Source organism: Stigmatopora nigra, chromosome 1 (genome assembly GCF_051989575.1).
Source record: "Stigmatopora nigra isolate UIUO_SnigA chromosome 1, RoL_Snig_1.1, whole genome shotgun sequence".
Lineage (NCBI taxonomy): Eukaryota > Metazoa > Chordata > Actinopteri > Syngnathiformes > Syngnathidae > Stigmatopora > Stigmatopora nigra.
Genome location: NC_135508.1, coordinates 4,349,243 through 4,371,500, shown reverse-complemented (window position 1 = coordinate 4,371,500; position 22,258 = coordinate 4,349,243). Strand labels below are relative to the sequence as shown.

The 22,258-nt window shown below is 33.2% G+C and overlaps 1 protein-coding gene across 1 annotated transcript in view; it reads right to left on the bottom strand.

Moving 5' to 3' along the window:
* Positions 1–12,686: 12,686 nt before the first annotated feature.
* The window catches only part of klhdc8b (kelch domain containing 8B), a 58,977-nt gene continuing 49,405 nt past the window's right edge, over positions 12,687–22,258 (bottom strand). The window contains exons 4-5 of the mRNA XM_077719984.1: positions 20,090–20,191; positions 12,687–14,350 (exon numbers count right to left, since the gene is read on the bottom strand). Coding sequence (XP_077576110.1) covers positions 14,154–14,350; positions 20,090–20,191 — 299 coding nt within the window. The 3' untranslated portion in view covers positions 12,687–14,153. The remainder of the gene's footprint in view (positions 14,351–20,089; positions 20,192–22,258) is intronic.

Below are 22,258 nucleotides of genomic sequence, written 5' to 3'. Positions count from 1 at the left end.
TGCTATTGACTTCCAGGTATGAAGCACTTACTACACAGTCACCTCTAGAGCCAGCCATTGTTGATGTTTTAGATTTTTTTGTATAAAATCTTGTAGTGGGGGAGGAGCTATATGATGGAAGATTTTGTAAACTAAGATGCCATCTGCATATTTAACAGTATTGTTTCAGTTCAGGCGTTTGTGTTTTTTTAATATGCGACAGTGGTGGGTTTTCGTTTTTGGTTTTCTGTTTTTTTCCATATATAAGGCGCACTGGATTATAAGGCGCACTGTCTATTTTGGAGAAAATTTAAGATTTTTAATTGCGCCTTATAGTAGTGAAAATACGGTACTCACTATTAGAATAAAATGTACTCACTTTTAGAATGACCAGAAAACATTTAGTGAGTACATTTTAGTCTAAAAGTGAGTAGATTTTTTAAGACACCCTGTGTATATAATGTCCGAAGGAGGAAATGGCAACAGTTAAAAAAAAAACTGGAAAAAAACTGCAATATAAATAATTATAATTCATTTTCACCTTACCTTGTTAGTGTCACAGGGTCACCCTAACCCTAAATCTTTTCACAGAAATGTTATCCTATGCCGCCCTTACTGAAATCAGACAAATTAACCACACAACATTGGTGACTAAGAATAACAACAGTAATGATATGTATATTAAAAAAAATCCGAACCAATGGTGCCTTAAATAAATATTTAATTTCTAAAAAGTCAGAATACTCTGTCATAGCAATTTTAATTAGAATAAGGAAGTCAGAATATTTTGAAAAAAGGCATTTATTATTTATAAGCATTAACACCAAAACTATGATCATAGTTAAAATTTTTATACTTAAAACAAACTATAAAAAAAAAAATAAAAAATGAATGAATTAATAAATAAACAAAAATACATAAAAAGAATTAAAAATATGATGTGATAGCAATTTTAATTAGAATAAGGAAGTCAGAATATTTTGAAAAAAAGCATTTATTATTTATAAGCATTAACACCAAAACTATGATCATAGTTTAAATTTTTATACTTAAAAAGAAAACAATAAAAAATAACATAAAAATGAATTAATTAATAAATAAACAAAAACATATATATATATATATATATATATATATATATATATATATATATATATATATATATATATATATATATATATATATATATATATATATATATATATATAATACATACATATATATGCATATATACATATATATATATATATATATATATATATATATATATATATATATATATATATATATATATATATATATATATATATATATATATATATATATATATATATATATATATATATATATATATATATATATATATATATATATATATATATATATATATATATATATATATATATATATATATATATATATATATATATATATATATATATATATATATATATATATATATATATATATATATATATATATATATATATATATAATTCTCTTCCTACAAGAGAATAACATTGTATTTATCCATCATGTACTTTCAATGACCTGGTCAGCTGACATTCCTGATGCATTGACAGTGCATGGAACTATTCTGTAAAGTACACGTACGCACTTCATTTGCCCCATGTTACCATGGCGCTGCTCACTCAGCTGTTCACCCGAACGTTACACAAAATTACACAACATTACACTCAAAAATTAAACACTCACACAGCTGTGAACACACACACACACACTTAACGCCTGCTGGCTGTCACATGGGACAACTATTAATAATGTCATGCTGTCTCCTGTGGAAAATCTCCATAACTGGACCTTTATCACATTTATAAAATCAAGTCGTGTTTCTGGGATGCAATCATATACTCCACATGAATTGAACACAAGGGCAGATTTTGTCTACTAGTTGCAATTTCTAAAAATGTAGTATTGCCGAAGTTGGAAAACTTAGTTTTGTAGAGTTCCGTGCAACCTTCAAGGCACTCAAAGCACTTTGACAATATATCCTAATTTCCGTACCCTATTTTCACAACTATAAAGCGCACCGCATTATAAGGCGCACCGTCAATGAATGACACATTTTTGTTCCATATATAGAGCACACTGGATTATAAGTCTCTCAAATATATGTCTATTTTGGAGAAAATTTTAGACTTTTAAGTGCGCCTTATAGTCGTGAAAATACAGTATATCAAACAGATCAGGAACAAGATGGGGTTACACTGTATCTTGTTCAAGTATATTTGGGAATACTTTGGAACAATGTTCCCTCTAAGATGTGCGCATGCGCAATTGCGCTCTACTCTCGTCTTCTCTGCGCAGCAGCAATCATATGGCGCGCAGTAAATAAAATATTTTTTTATTTTTTACCCCTTTCCCCATGATGGCGCCGTTTACGCGGCAGCCAGTGGCAGTAGCTCTGTCCACTCCTATGTTTTTTTGTGTTTTACAGCATGTTTTACATGAAAAATTAGAGTTAACATTGACATGCACCTGCTTATAACCATAGCGAGCAATGACGATGTCACTCACACTGGCACTCAGTGCTCTCAGGGAGGTTGTTTTTCTGCCCGGACCAACAAAAAATTAGAGGGAACATTGCTTGGGAAGAGTTTTGGTGGGTCATGTGATCAAGTTGTAAAGCAAATTCTTATTGTGATATCTATGGTATTTCCCAATATGTGTATTTTATTTCCTTGTTTTACAATGATTTATTTCTTTTGTCTTTAAAAGTACCGTATCTTCACAACTAAAAAGGCGCACTTAAAACTCTTACATTTTCTCCAAAATACACAGGGCGCCTTATAATCCAGTGCGCTTTATATATAGGAAAAAATTAAAATGTGTCATTCATTGAGGGTGCGCCTTATAATGCAGTGCGCCTCATAGTCGTGAAAATATGGTATATTAAAAAAAAAGACTTTACTAAAGATTTTGAATTCCCCAAAAAGTGAATTTTAGCATTATTAAATTTGTTGTATCAAATATAAAAATATTCAGTAAAGTTGCAGGAAATATAAACATGTGTTTGTGGCATAATAGATTTTTTGGGGGTATTTTTATGATTGAGGATAACTGCATGGCAGTTTTGAGATTTTGGATTCATTTTTAAGGATTTCAGTGGTCTATTACCGTATTTTCATGACTATAAGGTGCATTTAAAAGTCTGAAATTTTCTCCAAAATACACAGGGCGCCTTTTAATCCAGTGCGCCTTATGTACTCACTTTTAGACTAAAATGTACTCATTAAATGTTTTCTGGTCATTCTAAAAGTGAGTACATTTTATTCTAATAGTGAGTACCATATTTTCACGACTATAAGGCGCACTTAAAACTCTTAAATTTTCTCCAAAATAGACAGTGCGCCTTATAATACAGTGCGCTTTATATATGGAAAAAATGTCATTCATTGAGGGTGCGCCTTATAATGCAGTGCGCCTTATAGTCGTGAAAATATGGTATAATCAAAAAAAGACTATACTAAAGATTTTGAATTCCCCAAAAAATGAATTTTAGCATAATTAAATTTGTTGTATCAAATATAAAAATATTCAGTAAAGTTGCAGGAAATATAAACATGTGTTTGTGGCATAATAGATTTTTTGGGGGTATTTTTATGATTTAGGATAACTGCATGGCACTTTTGAGATTTTGGATTCATTTCCAAGGAGTCCAGTGGTCTATTACCGTATTTTCATGACTATAAGGTGCATTTAAAAGTCTAAAATTTTCTCCAAAATACACAGGGCGCCTTTTAATCTAGTGCGCCTTATGTACTCACTTTTAGACTAAAATGTACTCACTAAATGTTTTCTGGTCATTCTAAAAGTGAGTACATTTTATTCTAATAGTGAGTACCGTATTTTCACGACTATAAGGCGCACTTAAAACTCTTAAATTTTCTCCAAAATAGACAGTGCGCCTTATAATACAGTGCGCCTTATATATGGAAAAATGTCATTCATTGAGGGTGCGCCTTATAGTCGTGAAAATATGGTATAATCAAAAAAAAGACAATACTAAAGATTTTGAATTCCCCAAAAAGTGAATTTTAGCATAATTTAATTTGTTGTATCAAATATAAACATATTCAGTAAAGTTGCAGGAAATATAGACATGTGTTTGTGGCATAATAGATTTTTTTGGAGTATTTTTATGATTTAGGATAACTGCATGGCACTTTTGAGATTTTGGATTCATTTCCAAGGAGTCCAGTGGTCTATTACCGTATTTTCATGACTATAAGGTGCATTTAAAAGTCTGAAATTTTCTCCAAAATACACAGGGCGCCTTTTAATCCAGTGCGCCTTATGTACTCACTTTTAGACTAAAATGTACTCACTAAATGTTTTCTGGTCATTCTAATAGTGAGTACCATATTTTCACGACTATAAGGCGCACTTAAAACTTTTAAATTTTCTCCAAAGTAGACAGTGCGCCTTATAATACAGTGCGCCTTATAATACAGTGCGCCTTATAATACAGTGCGCCTTATATATGGAAAAATGTCATTCATTGAGGGTGCGCCTTATAATGCAGTGCGCCTCATAGTCGTGAAAATGTGGTACCAGTGATATGGAAAAAAAATCAAAAATTGGACAGATTGTTCCATAACAGGCTTTTAGACAGCTAAACAAAATATTTTATTGTAGAACATGATTTATATTTGAGGCACAACCTCACATTTATTATAGGCACTGAACTACTGCACTGCTTTGAGAACCACCACCTGCCACAGATATTCAAATGAACCTGAGTGACAAACTGGATTGAATTTACGATTGTGTTCACAATCTAATCAGTGGTGCAGTGTTGGGTTGAATGATCAGGTAATGTAAAAGACCTGATGCCATACTGTTTGTGTAGTGGTTCATTAGTAAAACTTAATTTTACTCCCCATGGATTAAAAGTGCGTTGTAGAACGCAGATTAATGGGGTGTGTCAGTTTGTAAGGAGGCCTTCCATTAGTTCAAAGATACCATCATAAATCAAGTGGAATAGTAATAATGCACTTATAAAAACATCCAACTTGAACGAACTTTAACATCTTCAAGATCATACATTTATCTGTAAGGGCAATAAATTGTATACAGTGGGCCCTGGCTACTTCGCGGTTCCATCACCGCGGATTCAGAGCTTTGCGTTTTTTCAGGAAAAATAAATAAAAATATTAAATTGAAATTCTAAATTACATCATTTTACAAGATGTGGAAACAAACTACAGTGTTCCCTCGGTCATCGCGGTTAATGGGGACCGGGACCACCCGCAATAAGTGAATTTCCGCGAAGTAGGGATTCCCCTTCAAAAATGCTTAATTTGAATTTAATTCCAAAATATTTTTTTTTTTTACTTTTTTTTTTTTTTTTTTAATTTACCCCCTGTATACAGTACAGCATATAGAATACGGGTAGAGAGAGTAAAATTCATGTTACAACAAAAAAATGTAAAATATATTGTCTCAATGTAATATTTGTATGTTTTTTTTTTTAATTTTCCCAAAAAAATCTGCGAACCTCTGAGTCCACGGTGGCTGAACCGCGAAGTAGCGAGGGAAAACTGTATTCAGGGTAGTAATTGCATCAAAAAAAGTCCAAAGAAATGGTCAATAACATGGTGAGAGTTCAGGAATCGTATTGATGACGTCATGGCTGTTTACAGGCGCATCTTCACCGCCCAAAAAAAACAATGTTCACAACTCCCAATAACGATGTTTCTTACGTGCAAAAAAACTGCAAAAGATCCTCCATCCGGATTACTATGATGTTTTTGAACGCTGAATAAAAGTTTACATTTATTACATTTGCAGTTTTTTTACAGTTTTTTTATTGTATATACAGTGTTTCCCCGCTACTTCGCGGTTCAGCCACCGCGGACTCAGAGCTTCGCGGATTTCTTTTGTAAAAAATAAAATAAAATACAAATATTACATTGAGACAACATATTTTACAGTTTTTTTTGTTATAACTTGAATTTCACTCGCTCTAACCGTATTCTATATGGTGTACTGTATACAGGGGGGTAAAAAATAAAATAAAATAAAAAATAAATAAAAAACTTTTAAAAAATTTGGGGGGGAATTAAATTCAAATTAAGCATATTTTGAAAGCGAATCCCTACTTCGCGGAAATTCACTTATCGCGGGTGTTCCCGGTCCCTGTTAAGCGCGATAACCGAGGGAACACTGTATATACTGTATTTGATTTCTTTGTATGCATCAACATAACACCTGCATTCTGATGTGGAATAAAACACCTGAATGAATAGCATATTAGCTTGGTGGTGCTTTTGTGCACATGTTATACGTTTCTTTAAGCATCTTTAAAGGGGCACCCCTACTTCGCGGAAATTCACTTATCGCGGGTGGTCCCGGTCCCCATTAACCACGATAACCGAGGGATTACTGTATTCATCATTATTACAACAAAATGGAATCTCAGACAGACAGCCCTTGAATAACAAAAAAAAAATCTCCTGCCATGTAGTTATCTAGGAATTATCACGTTGTATTAATCATTGTTGTTATAAGGTTGTACATCCAAATCACCAATGTACAATTACTATAACAACACACAATGGGCCATTTTGGTGTTCTCGGTTGTTTACAACAATTAGAAGAGATTGCATGTCTAAACTACAGCTTGTAATGCTGATGCAATTCAAGTTTTCTATTCAATAGCATATCTTTCTAGTTGTCAGTGCAAGGAATGTTTTTTGATGACAGTACTTGCAACCTTCAAAATTAAGATATAGTCTACAGAATCATTACGATGACAAAGTACGTGGGAAGTAAGGTATTATGACATACACAATCATCAATATAACATTGGAACGATCACACCTGCCAGACAATTCATCATGTTTTGATCACTTTTACATACACATATCAACAGTTCACCGAATATCAGGAAGAATCCTGCCCCTACACACATAAATACATACATTTCCATCATATTTATCACGAGTCAAACAGTACAAGGAGGCAAAAGGGGGAGTGAGAGCGATCACAATACGAGCAGAATTCTGATTCCCTTGACAAGACCACAAGTTAGCTTCAACTTCATCATCGAATCAGCAGTAGTAACATGAAAAGCCGATCCCGAGTTACACCACAGGTGTCAAAGTGGCGGCCCGGGGGCCAAATCTGGCCCTCTGCATCATTTTGTGTGGCCCGGGAAAGTAAATCATGAGTGCCGACATTCTGTTTTAGGATCAAATTTAAATGAAGAGTATAGATGTATATTATATTTCTTGATTTGCCCCCTTTTAAATGATTAATTGTAATTTTTTAATCATTTTTTCTTTGTTTTTAGATCAAAAATAATTTTGTAAAATAAAAAAATATATAAAAAAAGCTAAAATAAACATTGTTTTAGATCTATAATAAATGGAATATTCAGGGCTTTTAATCCAGTTCTTTTAATCCATTTATAAAAAAAAATCTAAATATTATATCTCAAATCGAGTTGACCTTAATGCGGCCTGCATATATATTAAATTCATATTAAATTTCCTGATTTTTCCTCTTTTAAATCAATAATTGTAATTTTTTAATATTTTTGGTGTTTTGTTCAAAAATGTTTTTATAAAACCTAAAAATAAATAAAAAAGCTAACATAAACATTGTGTTAGATCTATATAAAACTAAATTTCAGAATTTGATGGGTAGGGAGTTACATCAATTCGTGCAAGTCAGACTGGGAGCTTATTTGATGATCCACAGTATGCCACCTAATGTAATTTTTGTGAAAATGGTTTAAAGATGTTACGCCACCATCGCTTACACAAAGCACATGTCACACTTTCTGCTTCATTGTGCTGTTCATTCTGATGTGCCAAGTGGGTGCTCTTTTCTCTGCTTCTGTCTGTTAAGTGTTATCGCAGAGGATAAACAAAATATGGCCGTAAGCATTGATGTGTGCGTGTGTGTGTGTGTGTGTGTGTGTGTGTGTGTGTGTGTGTGTGTGTGTGTGTGTGTGTGTGTGTGTGTGTGTGTGTGTGTGTGTGTGTGTGTTGGACATATGTTGCACCAGGATTTTTATTTATATGTTGGTTAAAGGATAAAAACACGAATGAATAATGATTTCTGAAGTATTTCCTATTGTCTATCAGTATTAAGACAGTATGTGTTATGTACAGTTGTTGTTTTAAATACTTAAAATTGGAATTTCTTTTGTTTTATGTTTAGTTTGACAGCAAATTTTAGCTAAGTTGTAAAGAAGTTTTTTAAAATAAGTTATATATATATATATATATATATATATATATATATATATATATATATATATATATATATATATATATATATATATATATATATATATATATATATATATATATATATATATATATATATATATATATATATATATATATAAATTATTTAAAAAAAAAAAAAATATATATATATATATATATATATATATATATATATATATATATATATATATATATATATATATATATATATATATATATATATATATATATATATAAATTATTTAAAAATATATATATATATCCTATATATATAGCAATTTGATAGTTAGTCAAATTAGTTAGTAGTTTGTTAGTATAGTTTATTTTAAAATAAATATATATATATAATATATATTTTTAAAAATAAATTATAGTAAACATAACTATCTAATTTCTAATGTAATTATAACAAATAATATTAAAATGCCTTCATAGGTACATAAATTAATAATCCTACATCATTCCTGTAGATGGCAGTACAACTAAAGAAAAAAAACGCAATTTTTATTTAAAAAGGATTTACTATGCTAATATCTAGCAAGTACAAGACTATATAGTAACATAAAACCATATATTTATGGAGGGATTAAATGGGTTAGGTCTTATGTATAAAGTTATTAATAATTCTGCTTTAATATGTAATACTAGCTATCATACCAATCCTAATTTTGTGTTGATTTCTCCCTTTAACTCATGCTTTTAGGAGAAAGAAGTAAACAAAAACAAAGGTTAAATACGGACCACCATGGAAAGCTATTAAGCAAAAATATTTGAGCTTTTGACATGAATGGATTTCAATCCACAATTATGCATGGTTTTTCATCATCCCTGCTCAGACCATACCGCATATAATTGGCATCTACCATCTCTAAATCCACCTTCTCTGATTCCTCCTCAATAAACCATGAGAGATTCTAAAAGTGAAATTCTAATCTGATGACAAACTAACCTGACATTTATAGCAGAACAAATCCACCAGCCAATGTGGCTCAATAAGACAAAATAGGACAGCCTTAGAAATACATTTTTGAGGGATTCTAAGGAGGAATAGAGAAAAAAATGCAAGATGAAATTGCAAGATGACATTACAACTACCAGATGGCTTGCCTAATAATAAACACAGAGCTTTGCACTAATGTGCACAAGCGCCAGTGTGCTATCAAAATGCCACAATGGATATGTCTCAGAACCAACCACCCACTTGCTTTGCAATTGTTGCAGATGTTGCCTTATATTCTGCCATATATCAAATCAAAAAAACAAGTTTGCATTCATTTCATAACTTTGGAATCAAGACACGACAACAATTGTATGTACCGTATTTTCACGACTATAAGGCGCACTTAAAAGTCTTAAATTTTCTCCAAAATAGACAGTGCGCCTTATAATCCAGTGCGCCTTATATATGGAAAAAACAGAAAACCAAAAACGACAAAGCACCACTGTCGGATATTAAAAAAACACAAACGCCTGAACTGAAACAATACGGTTAAATATGCAGATGCCATGTTAGTTTACAAAATCTTCCATCATATAGCTCCTCCCCCACTGTAAGATTTTATACAAAAAAAAATCCAAAACATCAACAATGGCTGGCTCTAGAGGTGACTGTGTAGTGAGTGAGTGCTTCATACCTGGAAGTCAATAGCAATTACTGTATTTTCACGACTATAAGGCGCACTTAAAAGTCTTAAATTTTCTCCAAAATACACAGTGCGCCTTATAATACAGTGCGCCTTATAATGCAGTGCGCCTTATAATGCAGTGCGCCTTATAATGCAGTGCGCCTTATAATACAGTGCGCCTTATAATACAGTGCGCCTTATAATTCAGTGCGCCTTATAATACATGCGCCTTATATATGGAAAAATATCATTCATTGAGGGTGCGCCTTATAATGCGGTGCGCCTTATAGTCATGAAAATAAGGTATTATAAAAGCTGCGGCACAAAAAAACCCAATAAATTTTGCAGCTCATAAGCCTCTATTTGTTCATTTTTTCCCCTCCGTATTTGTTCCTAGATAGAACTGTCTTTTTAACTGAGTGGAAAAAATCATTTTTCCTTGTCCTGAACAGCCAGTATTTGTTTTTACTTATTGTGCTGTACAACCTAACATCATCTCATTTTGAATACCAAAAATAACCAACTGGCTGTTGGCACAAGCCTCGGATGCTTCCACAAAGGAAAGCGATCTGCTGGAAGCAGACCAAAAAATATTTTACACCACAACAGCACAGAAAATTGTGTGTGTGTGTGTGTGTGTGCATGCATGCGTGTGTCTATGACTATTGTTTTTTTTCTTCCTTTGCCACAGCTCTACATATTATTTTGCCCGAGCTTTCCATCTTGTGTAAATATATTAACTTTGATCCAACGTGGTAGTAATTATGTATTCAAGTATCAACTCTATGTTTCTGTTGTGGCATTTAAGGACTTGGCACATTAACCATTTTTGGAGTGCATTATTAAAACAGCAAAAGGATCCCTAGTTGAAAATGAGCAGCCACTATCAGTAGCAACAACTTGGATATACCGTATTTTCTGCACCATAAGGCGCACTTAAAAGTCTTAAATTTTCTCCAAAATAGACAGTGCGCCTTATAATCCAGTGCGCTTTATATATGGACCAATACTAAAATTGTTATCATGATAAAATAAAATAAATTTGTTGATAGGGTACACTATCCTCTACAGCTCTCACAACTATGACAAGCAGCCCCCGACTCTACTATTTTCTCCATAGAAAACGTACTGCGAAGTGACTGCTCGGACATATAGTTCTTTTGTCAATACATCTAATATATCTATACTCTTCAATTTAATTTGATCCTAAAACAGAAAGTCGGAATAGTTATGCTAGCTATTAGCTAGCTACTATTTGCGAATGGATTGTGGCCGCCATGTATAAAACTCAGCGTTTTCGATGACTCATTTTGGACAATTGTTCAATTCGGACACAGAAAATGAGGACTTTGATGAATTTCTAGGTGATGATGACGTGAGTTCATTGTAAAATGGCTAAATAAAGTACAACCAAACTCAGTTTTGCTTTCGTAACATTTTTAAAAACGTGTTTTTAGAGTGTATGTTAAAGCAGGTGAATGTTTTGCCATGCCTGGCTGCGTCTATAAAAACAGTATGTCCTTTGTGTGTGTAAAATACAGAAATAGCACTCGTTACTGACACTGCGGCTAAAAATACGATGCGTCATATAGTCGTGAAAATACAGTAAGCTTTTGGGTGCAAACTAAGAGCAGTTTGGCCCGAAAAAACCCCAAAACAAAACAAAAAAATTGTGATATATCAATGTGTGCTTTGTCCTATTCCTCACACTCAATTTCATGCTTCAAAAGGTTGCCCAGCTTATATCACCTTCAGGTGATTTATCTGTAGAATACAAAATGTGCTTGATGTCAAACTGAGGCAATGTGTGCACTGTATTGTGATCATTATTTAAACTGAGGTGGTGGCATCAGTAGATGGGGGAAATGTCATAGTTATAGTTGAGTTGTGTTACACTCTAATGGATATTAACAGTGATGACAAATTATTTTGCTGCTCTGCAGATGAGAAAAATGCGCAGTGATTGCGGCTAATGGCAGGTGAGGGTACTGAGATAGCTTCTATAGAGACTCATGTTCAGTCTGTATAAGTTTTGGTAGGAAGTCGATAACAAAAATGATAATGACGTATAAATAACTACCAAATATTTTTATATCAGTGTTTAATAAAAAAAAATCAGGCATTTTTTTTGGATCGGTGTTTGTATTACATTGTTAAAATGTTGTTTTATAATTACATTGTCCTTTTTTTCTGCAAAAAATGCCTAATTTTAGTTAGTAATGAGTCTAAAGATTAATAAAAAAATCAGACTAAATGATTAAAACCCCAATTTCAATGAAGTTAGGACTTTGTGTAAAACACAAATAAAAACATAATCCAACAGTTTAATAATATTTTGAAACCTGCATTTCAATAAATAAGCTACAAAGGTATTTAATGTTCAAATCAACAAACATGAATATTGATTTTTGTGGGTGAATATTCCCTAATTTTTAAATTTTATGCCAAATAAGATGTGATAGGGGCAACAAAAACTGGGAAAGTATAGAAATACTAAAAATTAATACCAAGACAATGTGAGAGTAATTTGATACTTGTTTCATTCATCATTCATTCTAACTTTTAGAGCAACAGATTTATTTGCAGTTTAACATTAGACATTTTATGAAATATGTAATATTTCCAACATATTAAGAGCGTAGAGCAAGGGTGTCAAACTCGACCACATTTACGTCAACTGGATTGGATGTGGACCGTACCATTTGAGCTATAATATTTAGATTTTTTTTTAATTGATTAAAAGAACTGGATCAAAAGCCCCAACTATTCCATTTTTTTATACATCGAAAACAATTTTTATTTGATTTTTCTTCTTAGGATATGAACTAAAAACAAAAAAAATGTATTAAAAAATTGAAATTATTGATTTAAAAAGTGGAAATTAGGAATTTCTCGGGCCACATAAAGCAATGTAGCGGGCCAGATTTGGCCCCCGGGCCGCCACTTTCACACCCGCGAGTTAGAACAAAAACCAGCACTCACCACAACCCTTAAGGACCAGTTTTTAAAACTCTGTCATAAAACCTTGAGTAAAGAGCTCATGGTATGATTCCTCGCCCTTGACCACTGTGTCATTGCCACTATTTTAACGTCTTAGATCACAATAAATCCCAAGGAACATTGGCTCAAACAGCTCAAGAACAAAAAAAAAGTTTCCCAACAAGCACATCGGTATAAGATAAGAAGAAGAAAAAAAATCATAGAATATGCGTATTTCATCCAAATTTAGTGTTAGTGTACTTATATACTTATTTTACACGGTTTAGTGCAAGGGTAAGAAACTTTTTTGATTCAAAGAGCTGTAAACAGTTCATACTTTTAATGTTATTCCTTGAGAGCTGTACTCAGAATATGCAACTACAAATAGATGCAATACTGTAATTTTTTTTTGTCATTTCACCTTTTTTACCCTTTTGGGAAGTTAATGTCAATTTTATTCATTAAAAAGTCGTAATTAATCAGGCCTTAAAAAACAACAGAGCTTTCAAATAGAAATAAAAATACCCAACTTTTAATGAAAAAAATCCTTAATCATGGAGAGAGAGGGAAAAAAACAGATTCATCAGTAACCCGCATTTGCATAGGTTACTGCACAGGTATCAAAGTAGCGGCACGGGGGCCAAATCTGGCCCGATGCCTCATTTTGTGCGGCCCGGGAAAGTAAATCATGAGTGCCAACTTTCTATTTTAGGATCAAATTAAAATGATAGATATAGATGTATATCAAATTTCCTGATTTGCCCCTTTTTTAAATCAATAATTAAATAAATAAACAGCTCAAGAACAAAAAAAAAGTTTCCCAACAAGCACATCGGTATAAGATAAGAGAAGAAGAAGAAAAAAAAATCATAAAAAAATGTCAGATTGCTGACACAGCAGTAGGGGAGTATGATACGATATGGCCCTATGTTCCTTTATTATCCAGAAAAGTACCCTGCTTTTATTCTGAAAAATGCTTGTTAGACCAAAGGCATACAAAGTCTTAAGATAATACTGTGTATATGAACTTTTTTTGCTCTTTTTTGATCCTCCCTCGATATCTATAAGGCAGTTTTCTGTCCTTATCCTTCACAACAATCTTAGCTGTCCTTGTATTTACTCACTTTATGTCCTCGAATGCCTTTTTTTCTTTTAAAAATGTACAGTTTGTGTACTCCCAAGAGTATTCCATCAGTAAAGATGGAAAAGTACAAGTGTTTGATACCTTCTATATCCAAAACATGTTGGCTTTTTTTCCACAAAAGCATGAATAGTTGTGATTTTCAGGTTGTTTTCTGTATACTTGTCACACTGTTTCTTGTAAGCAGAGCGCTTCCACAACATTACTCGGTCCTTGTGCCACCCCACCGATGACAAACATCATGTTGCTTGTCTGCAGCGCTGAAGACGAGCAACGTGAGGTCGGCAAGGGCGCAATGTACTCCCAACGACGCTTTAATGGGTTGTAGCTCTCAACGGAACCCAATGGTGATGGCTCATTACCTGCAAAGTTAAATGACATCATTATTCACTACAATTAAAATGAAGGGTTGAGAAACAAGATACATTAATTATATATATATGCAAAATGATTCAGAATGTCTAAGATGAAAGACCAATGTTTTTTTCCAGGATGGACTTTTTGAAAATTATATTTTCTCATTAAATGCTGCATTAAAAAAAAGTGAATTATTAAGTTATTAAAATTAGCTGTTGGAATTGCTTCTCCACCAAGATATTAGATTTTTTTTTTAATTGCTAGTCTCCTTAATGTTTTCCTAACTATCCAATAACCAATTTCATGTGGGCTGGACTATTTTAGATATAATATTTAGATTTTTTTAAAAAAAAAATTGGATTATGAGAACTGGATTAAAACCCCTGAATATTCAGTTTTTTATAGATCTAAATCAATGTTTATTTTAGCTTTTTTTTTAAATATATTTTTAGATTTTACAAAATTATAGCTGCATGTGGGCCAGACCATTTTAGATATAATATCTCGATTTTTTTTCATAAATGGATTAAAAGTACTGGATTAAAAGGCCTGAATATTTCATTTTTTATAGATCTAAAACAATGTTTATTTTAGCTTTTTTTAAATATATTTTTAGATTTGACTAAATGATTTTTGAACTAAAAACACAGAAAAATAGATTAAAAAAATTACAATTATTGATTTTAAAAAGGGGAAATCAGGAAATTTTATATACATCTTTATCTATCATTTTAATTTGATCCTAAAACAGAAAGTCGGCACTCATCATTTACTTTCTCGGGCCGCACAAAATGATGCGCCGGGCCAGATTTGGCCCCCGGGCCGCCACTTTGACACCTGTGCTTTATAGTGCAAGTGTTGTACTGTAATACATGCAGTACAACGGTGGCTAAGTCTATTGCACTATTCCCAAATGTTTTCTCTTCTTTTTTTTCTTCTTCATTGTTGTTACTCTTATTATACTATATGAGGCCCTTGGGGCTGGTTACTGAGGCTGTTTGGTTTTGTATCACAGCAACAATAAAAGCGCAAACTGAGCAGTCGGATTATATCTTGTGTCGTTAATTTTATCCAATTTCAACACCAAGTATCCATGACTGGGATGCGGGGTGCTGGTGCAAAATCAAGCACCCCCACGACCCAGTCAAGCATAAGCGGTGTTGAAAATAGGTGCAGAGTAATTTATAACCTTTTTTGGGAAGCATATGGAACCACATAGGCAGGATTTGGAATCGATTCCCAAATTAGATTGAACTAAAAAAAAAAATCCAATTTTTAAGGTACATTTTTTACCCTTTTGGGAAGTTAATGTCAATTTGATTCATTATGAAGTATTAATTATTAATTGGGCCTTAAAAAACAAGAACATAGCGTTAAAATAGAAATAAAATTAGCCAACATTTAATGAACAAATCCTTAATTTGGGAGTAAAAGAGAAAAAACACGGATTTATCAGTAACCATGTATTTGGCAACATTTGGTCAATATGTATGAAAAACTTTGCATTCACTTTTTAATTTTAGTTTACATTGATATAGAATTAATAAAATGAGTAATAAATTAGAAAAAGTCAATTTTATCTTTTTTACTGATCAGGTGTCAAAGTGGCGGCCCAGGGGCCAAATCTGGCCCGCCGCCTCATTTTCCCCCTTTTAAATCAATAATAGTAATTTTTTAAAATCGTTTTTTTAAATCACGGGGTGCCGACTTTCTGTTTTAGGATCAAATTAATGAAGAGTATAGATGTATATTAAATTTCCTAATTTTTCCCCTTTTAAATCAATAATTGTAATTTTTTAAAATATTTTTTCTGTGTTTTTAGTTCAAAAATCATTTTGTAAAATCTGAAAATATATTTTTAAAAAAGCTAAATTAAACATTGTTTTAGATCTATAAAAAATGAATATTCAGGGCCTTTAATCCAGTTCATTTAATCCATTCATAAAAAAAAAAAAAATCAAAATATTATATCTAAAATGGTCCGGCCCACGTGAAATCAATCACTGATATAGGTTACTAACAGGTGTCAAAGTGGCGGCCCAGGGCCCAAATCTGGCCCACTGCCTCATTTTATGCGGCCCGAGAAAGTCAATCATGAGTGCCAACTTTCTATTTTAGGATCAAATTAAAATGATAGATATAGATGTATATCAAATTTCCTGATTTTCCCCTTTTTAAATCAATAATTGTCATTTTTAATCCATTTTAATGTGTTTTTAGTTCAAAATCATTTTGTAAAATCTAAAAATATATTAAAAAAGCTCAAATAAACATTGTTTTAGATCTAAAAAAAACCCTGAATATTCAGGGCCTTTAATCCAGTTCTTTTAATCCATTTATTAAAAAAAAATCTAAATATTATATCATTAAATCAAGCTGACGTTAAAGCAGCCCGCGAACACCCTTGCCATAGAGCAATAGTTCATTATTTAATGGCATATAAGCAACATTAATTCCATGAGGTATTCACTTCGATAAAACATACAAAGAGGTCTAATTTAAAAAGGGTTTTCTGTGATATTCTGACTATAACTCTGATTCCATGCCGAATGGTGGCTCAGGTGCAAAGCTGTCATTATACATGGCACTGCAATCACGTCATTTCAGTTACCATGGAGATTCACATCACATGCTTGGTGCTCATGATGGAATGGCACACAGCTTGGGTTAGGATTCACTCGTTGTTTAAAAAACACACGCAGACCCAAACGCACAAAGGGTTCCTGTTGCTCAAAGGCTTCCCGCCATTTCTTTTGATTTGTCGGTCCACAGATGTCATGTCGATTCTCCAGCTGCTCCTTTTTATTTCCTCAATTAATCCTATCTCTCCTCTGATCCTTTCTTTTGTTGTTCTTTCTCAAGTTCATCTTCCATTCATCTCTTTTTTTTATTCTATTCTTTTCTTTCCATGGCTTTTGATCTGCCTTTTTTTTTCCAAAACACATGCATGTATCATCTTTTTTCTGCAGTTATTTCTCCTAACTCTCCTGTGATCTTAGTCCATCCCACTCTTAATTTTATTCTCCCCATTTCTCTGAAACTCACCAAGGCCGCTTGTCTAAAATGATCTTACGTTCTTATCTATTAGTTTAAATACATTCGCCCCCACAGCTCCCTGTGATTCATCACAAATGTATCATTTACATCGTGTCAGCTCACTAAAAATATCACCATATAAGTACAACATTGTTTTGTAGAATGTTCTTTCTCATAAGGACTTAAGCTTTATGTCCTAACAGGTCAATGGTGGGATTCTACTTGCCTAACCTGGACAATTTAAAGTTGTTTTAAGTATGAAGCATTACTATCTAATTTATTTTGAGGTAAATATTTTCACAAGAGAACTTTCTGTGTCTGTTATTATATGTTTGAGGGTTTTGTGTGTGGATTCAAATTGTGTTTTTCAACTCAGTTATATGGCAGTTATATGGTGCACGACGTTTGGTTGCCGGTCTTTTGGTCGCCGGTCTTTTGGTCGCCGGTCTTTTGGTCGCCGGTCTTTTGGTCGCCGGTCTTTTGGTCGCCGGTCTTTTGGTCGCCGGTCTTTTGGTCGCCGGTCTTTTGGTCGCCGGTCTTTTGGTCGCCAGTCTTTTGGTCGCCGGTCTTTTGGTCGCCGGTCTTTTGGCCGCTGGTCTTTTGGTCGCTGGTCTTTTGGTCCCTTTTGGTCGCCGGTCTTTTGGTCGCCGGTCTTTTGGTCGCCGGTCTTTTGGTCGCTGGTCTTTTGGTCCCTTTTGGTCGCCAGTCAAATGGTGACAGAGAGTTTGCTGTTGAAACCAGCTCTCAAAATTATATTCATGAGAGAAAGTTTAATATCTAAGAGAGAGAGTTTAATATCCAAGTACTGTTTAATATCTAAGTACTGTTTAATATCTAAGTACTGTTTAATATCTAAGTACTGTTTAATATCTAAGTACTGTTTAATATCCAAGTACTGTTTAATATCCAAGTACAGTTTAATATCTAAGTACTGTTCAATATCTAAGTACATTTGACCGGCGACCAAAAGGGACCAAAAAACCCGCGACCAAACGTCCGGTCACGCACTTTATACATCCAACTCAATTTTACAAGAGTAAAGGTAGGGTGTTTACGCAATGATTATTGTTCCCTACTATGAGAGCTCAGAATATTATTCATTTCACAGTATCTCCAAAGTATGGACAAATAGGCTTAAGGACAGTTTTTTCCCATATCCATCAGGACTCTAAACTTGCGGTAGCACGACACACAATCCTTTCTGTGTAATAACTTTGGGGTGAGGTAATATGAAAAGATATCTGCCTCCTACTGGCTGACTGAAGGTAATTCAAAGACATTGAGAGGTAAGTGATCTGCTCGGGGGTGATGTGATGTATCCATCACGGCAGAATGCCAAATTACGAGTCCGAAATTATCACTTATTTGGGTCTTTTGCTGGGAAAACACACCTTATGGAGAAGCACTACCAATTTTTTCATACGTAGTTTCTGGGTATGATGACAATTAGGCTTTTTTGTCGAGTCAATGATGATGACAAAGCCTATGTCCGATTATTATTATTTTATAATTGGTGATTGGTGTGTGTTTTCATTTTAGGAGACAAGCAGGTAAGATGACATTTTAAATTCAAGTCAATCTGTAACAGTTGCCATGAGTAATGTTGTAACAGAGAGTCAATACCTGATGATTGCTCACGCTGTATTTAAACAAATTCAGTTCAGTCAAGGAGAAAATGAAAATTTGATGAAGAATCAATCTTAATTCATAATGTGTCTGTGTTTGGGGGTGTTGATTACTTGAAAACGATGATATATTTTCTCAGTATTTGTTATTATGTATTCAGTGAGGGAAATGCTGATTGATGGTTCTGTTATGTCATTTTCATTTTATGTATTATTTTTCCTACGTTGTTATCATTCAAGCATATAAAGATTCAGTGAAGTGTGACGTGCACTTGTATTGTGATTATGCACAATTATGTAGAAATCAAAATGTCATCAATGGACTTCAACAATATATCTATTATGTGGGCCGGACCATTTTAGATATAATATTTATATTTTTTTTAATAAATGGATTAAAAGAACTGGATTAAAAGCCCTGAATATTCCACTTTTTATAGGTCTAAAACAATGTTTAGTTTAGCTTTTTTTAAAATATATTTTTAGATTTTCCAAAATGATTTTTGAATTAAAAACAGAAAAAAATGATTAAAAAATGACAATTATTGATTTAAAAGGGGGAAAATAAGGATATTTAATATTCATCTATACTCTCCACTAATTTGATCCTAAAACAGAAAATCGGCACTCATGATTGACTTTCCCGGGCCGCACAAAATGATGCGGCGGGCCATGTTTGGCCCCCGGGCCGCCACTTTGACACCTGTGTACAGATGATGCTATCTCTTCACAAATTGATTTTAAAATCTTAGTCTGTCGACTTGAATTTGTGTATTTTTACTGAATAAATTGTCATTCATTGAACATCTGAGGCCAATAATATCACTTGACATCGTGGTTCAGGATCACTGGGATGTACCCACAAACACGAACCAATATAAGGCTTACGTTGCAACTTTTGAGGGCATGAATTATAGTTTTTTTCTCAGTAGGTTCATGTATTTGAATGGGGCACTCATGATTTACTTTCTCGGGCCGCACAAAATGATGCAGCGGGCCATATTTGGCTCGCGGGCTGCCACTTTGACACATATATTAGAGCATAAATTACTAATTCATAAAATAAGATGAACTAATACTTACCGAGCCCACCAGCTGCAATGACACGTCCACCCAGACATCCAGTAACAAAGTCTGCCCTCTTTTCTCGCATCTTAGACATTCGACTTGGTTTTAGCCAGATACCTAAGAAGACAGAGAAGACAAAGATATGCATTGTAAGTCATCTTTAATCAAAACAAACATAAAATGCTTTCATGATTTGATAATAAGCCAGTTCTGCTGATACCAGGGTGGAGCAAAGAAACTGATGGATATTAAGAAGATGTATAGGCACATATAAAAAGTGTAAAATGGAGTTACGACATAACCAAAATGAAGAATGTAGATGGATAATGCTACAGATTCATGATTTTTATTCCTAATTGTACAGTGTTCCCTCGCTACTTCGCGGTTCAGCCACCACGGATTCAGAACTTCGCGTTTTATGGGGGAAAAAAATAAAATAAAAAATACAAATATTACATTGAGACAACATATTTTACAGTTTTTTGTGTTATAACATGAATTTCACTCTCTACCCGTATTCTATATGGTGTACTGTATAAAGGGGGTAAAAAAAAAAAAATATATATATATATATATATATTTTAAATTAAATTAAAATTAAGCATTTTTGAAGGGGAATCCCTACTTCGCGGAAATTCACTTATCGCGGGTGGTCCCGGTCCCCATTAACCGCGATAACCGAGGGAACACTGTATTTTGAATCTTACTTTTATCTTAGTGGCACTTTATTAATTCTTCTACCATTAGAACATTTTGTTTTTGTCTACTAAAGCTCGCCCTGAAACCTCAGCACTTGCATTTGCTAAAAGTAAAAGAAAAATAATACACATGTTGTGAAAATCTTGCTTAAATTCAACTCCAAAGGATGAGACAGTAAACACTAACTACATATTCCAAATTTCTACAGGCAGTTTCTCAGAGGGATTAAAGATTCGGGATAGCTCACTGAACCCTGCTTGTTGATTTATATACTATGTTTACAGGCTAAGGATAATGACTTTGCATAAAATGCTTAACAATTTTGAACACAACACTAATTTAGTAGTATTACTGCAGTAGAAAGAAAAAGACCAGTGTGAAATATTTTAGCATGGATGAGAAGCTTTTCTTCCATTCAAGTTCTAAGCACGTAAATAACTGATAATTCTCTGTTTACATTTAGAGTTCTCTCCAAAATGTAGTCTATCTGTCTACCCAAGATAATTGCAGAACAGGAAGGTCTGAGAATGTTAACAGATAACTGGATGTTGCTGAAGAATTTTAGTCGGAGGAAGGGCAATGCCTGAAGCAGTTTGCTGGCTTATTATAAAAATAAAAAAAATAAAAATTCTGCCATAACTAATAGCTAAATCAGATAACACCATACTGTAGGAGTTGAGGAGGCTGCAGTCATGTTTTGAGGAGGTATTTAAGCTTGTAACGATTTCTACTGAGAAATACAGTAACCATGAAAAGTCGGATTGTTTTTGTAGGGTTTTATCCTTCAATTGACTAATAACCTGTTTGCATTTTTATGAAACCAACGTCTAGTTGTGTTTTCTATATGAACAAAACTTGTGAAAGTCTAATATTGGCCATAATATGGTATGTTTGGCATGAAAACAATACTATTGTGTCAGTTGACAATGACACAATAGTCATAGCAAAGTGTATTTTCAGAATAGTTGAAGATCTAAAAATGTCTATGCTATTTGGCAGTTAACATACATCCAAATAAGCACAAGGCACCAGCTGAGAAAACATTGTTAAGTTACCGTATTTTCAGGACTATAAGGCGCACCACATTATAAGGCGCACTCTCAATGAATGACATTTTTTCCATATATAAGGCGCACTGTATTATAAGGTGCACTGTATTATAAGGCGCACTGTATTATAAGGCGCACTGTATTATAAGACGCACTGTATTATAAGGCGCACTGTATTATAAGGCGCACTGTATTATAAGGTGCACTGTATTATAAGGCGCACTGTATTATAAGGTGCACTGTATTATAAGACGCACTGTATTATAAGGCACACTGTATTATAAGGCGCACTGTATTATAAGGCACACTGTATTATAAGGCACACTGTCTATTTTGGAGAAAATTTAAGACTTTTAAGTGTGCCTTATAGTCATGAAAATATGGTAATTGCTATTGACTTCCAGGTATGAAGCACTCACTACACAGTCACCTCTAG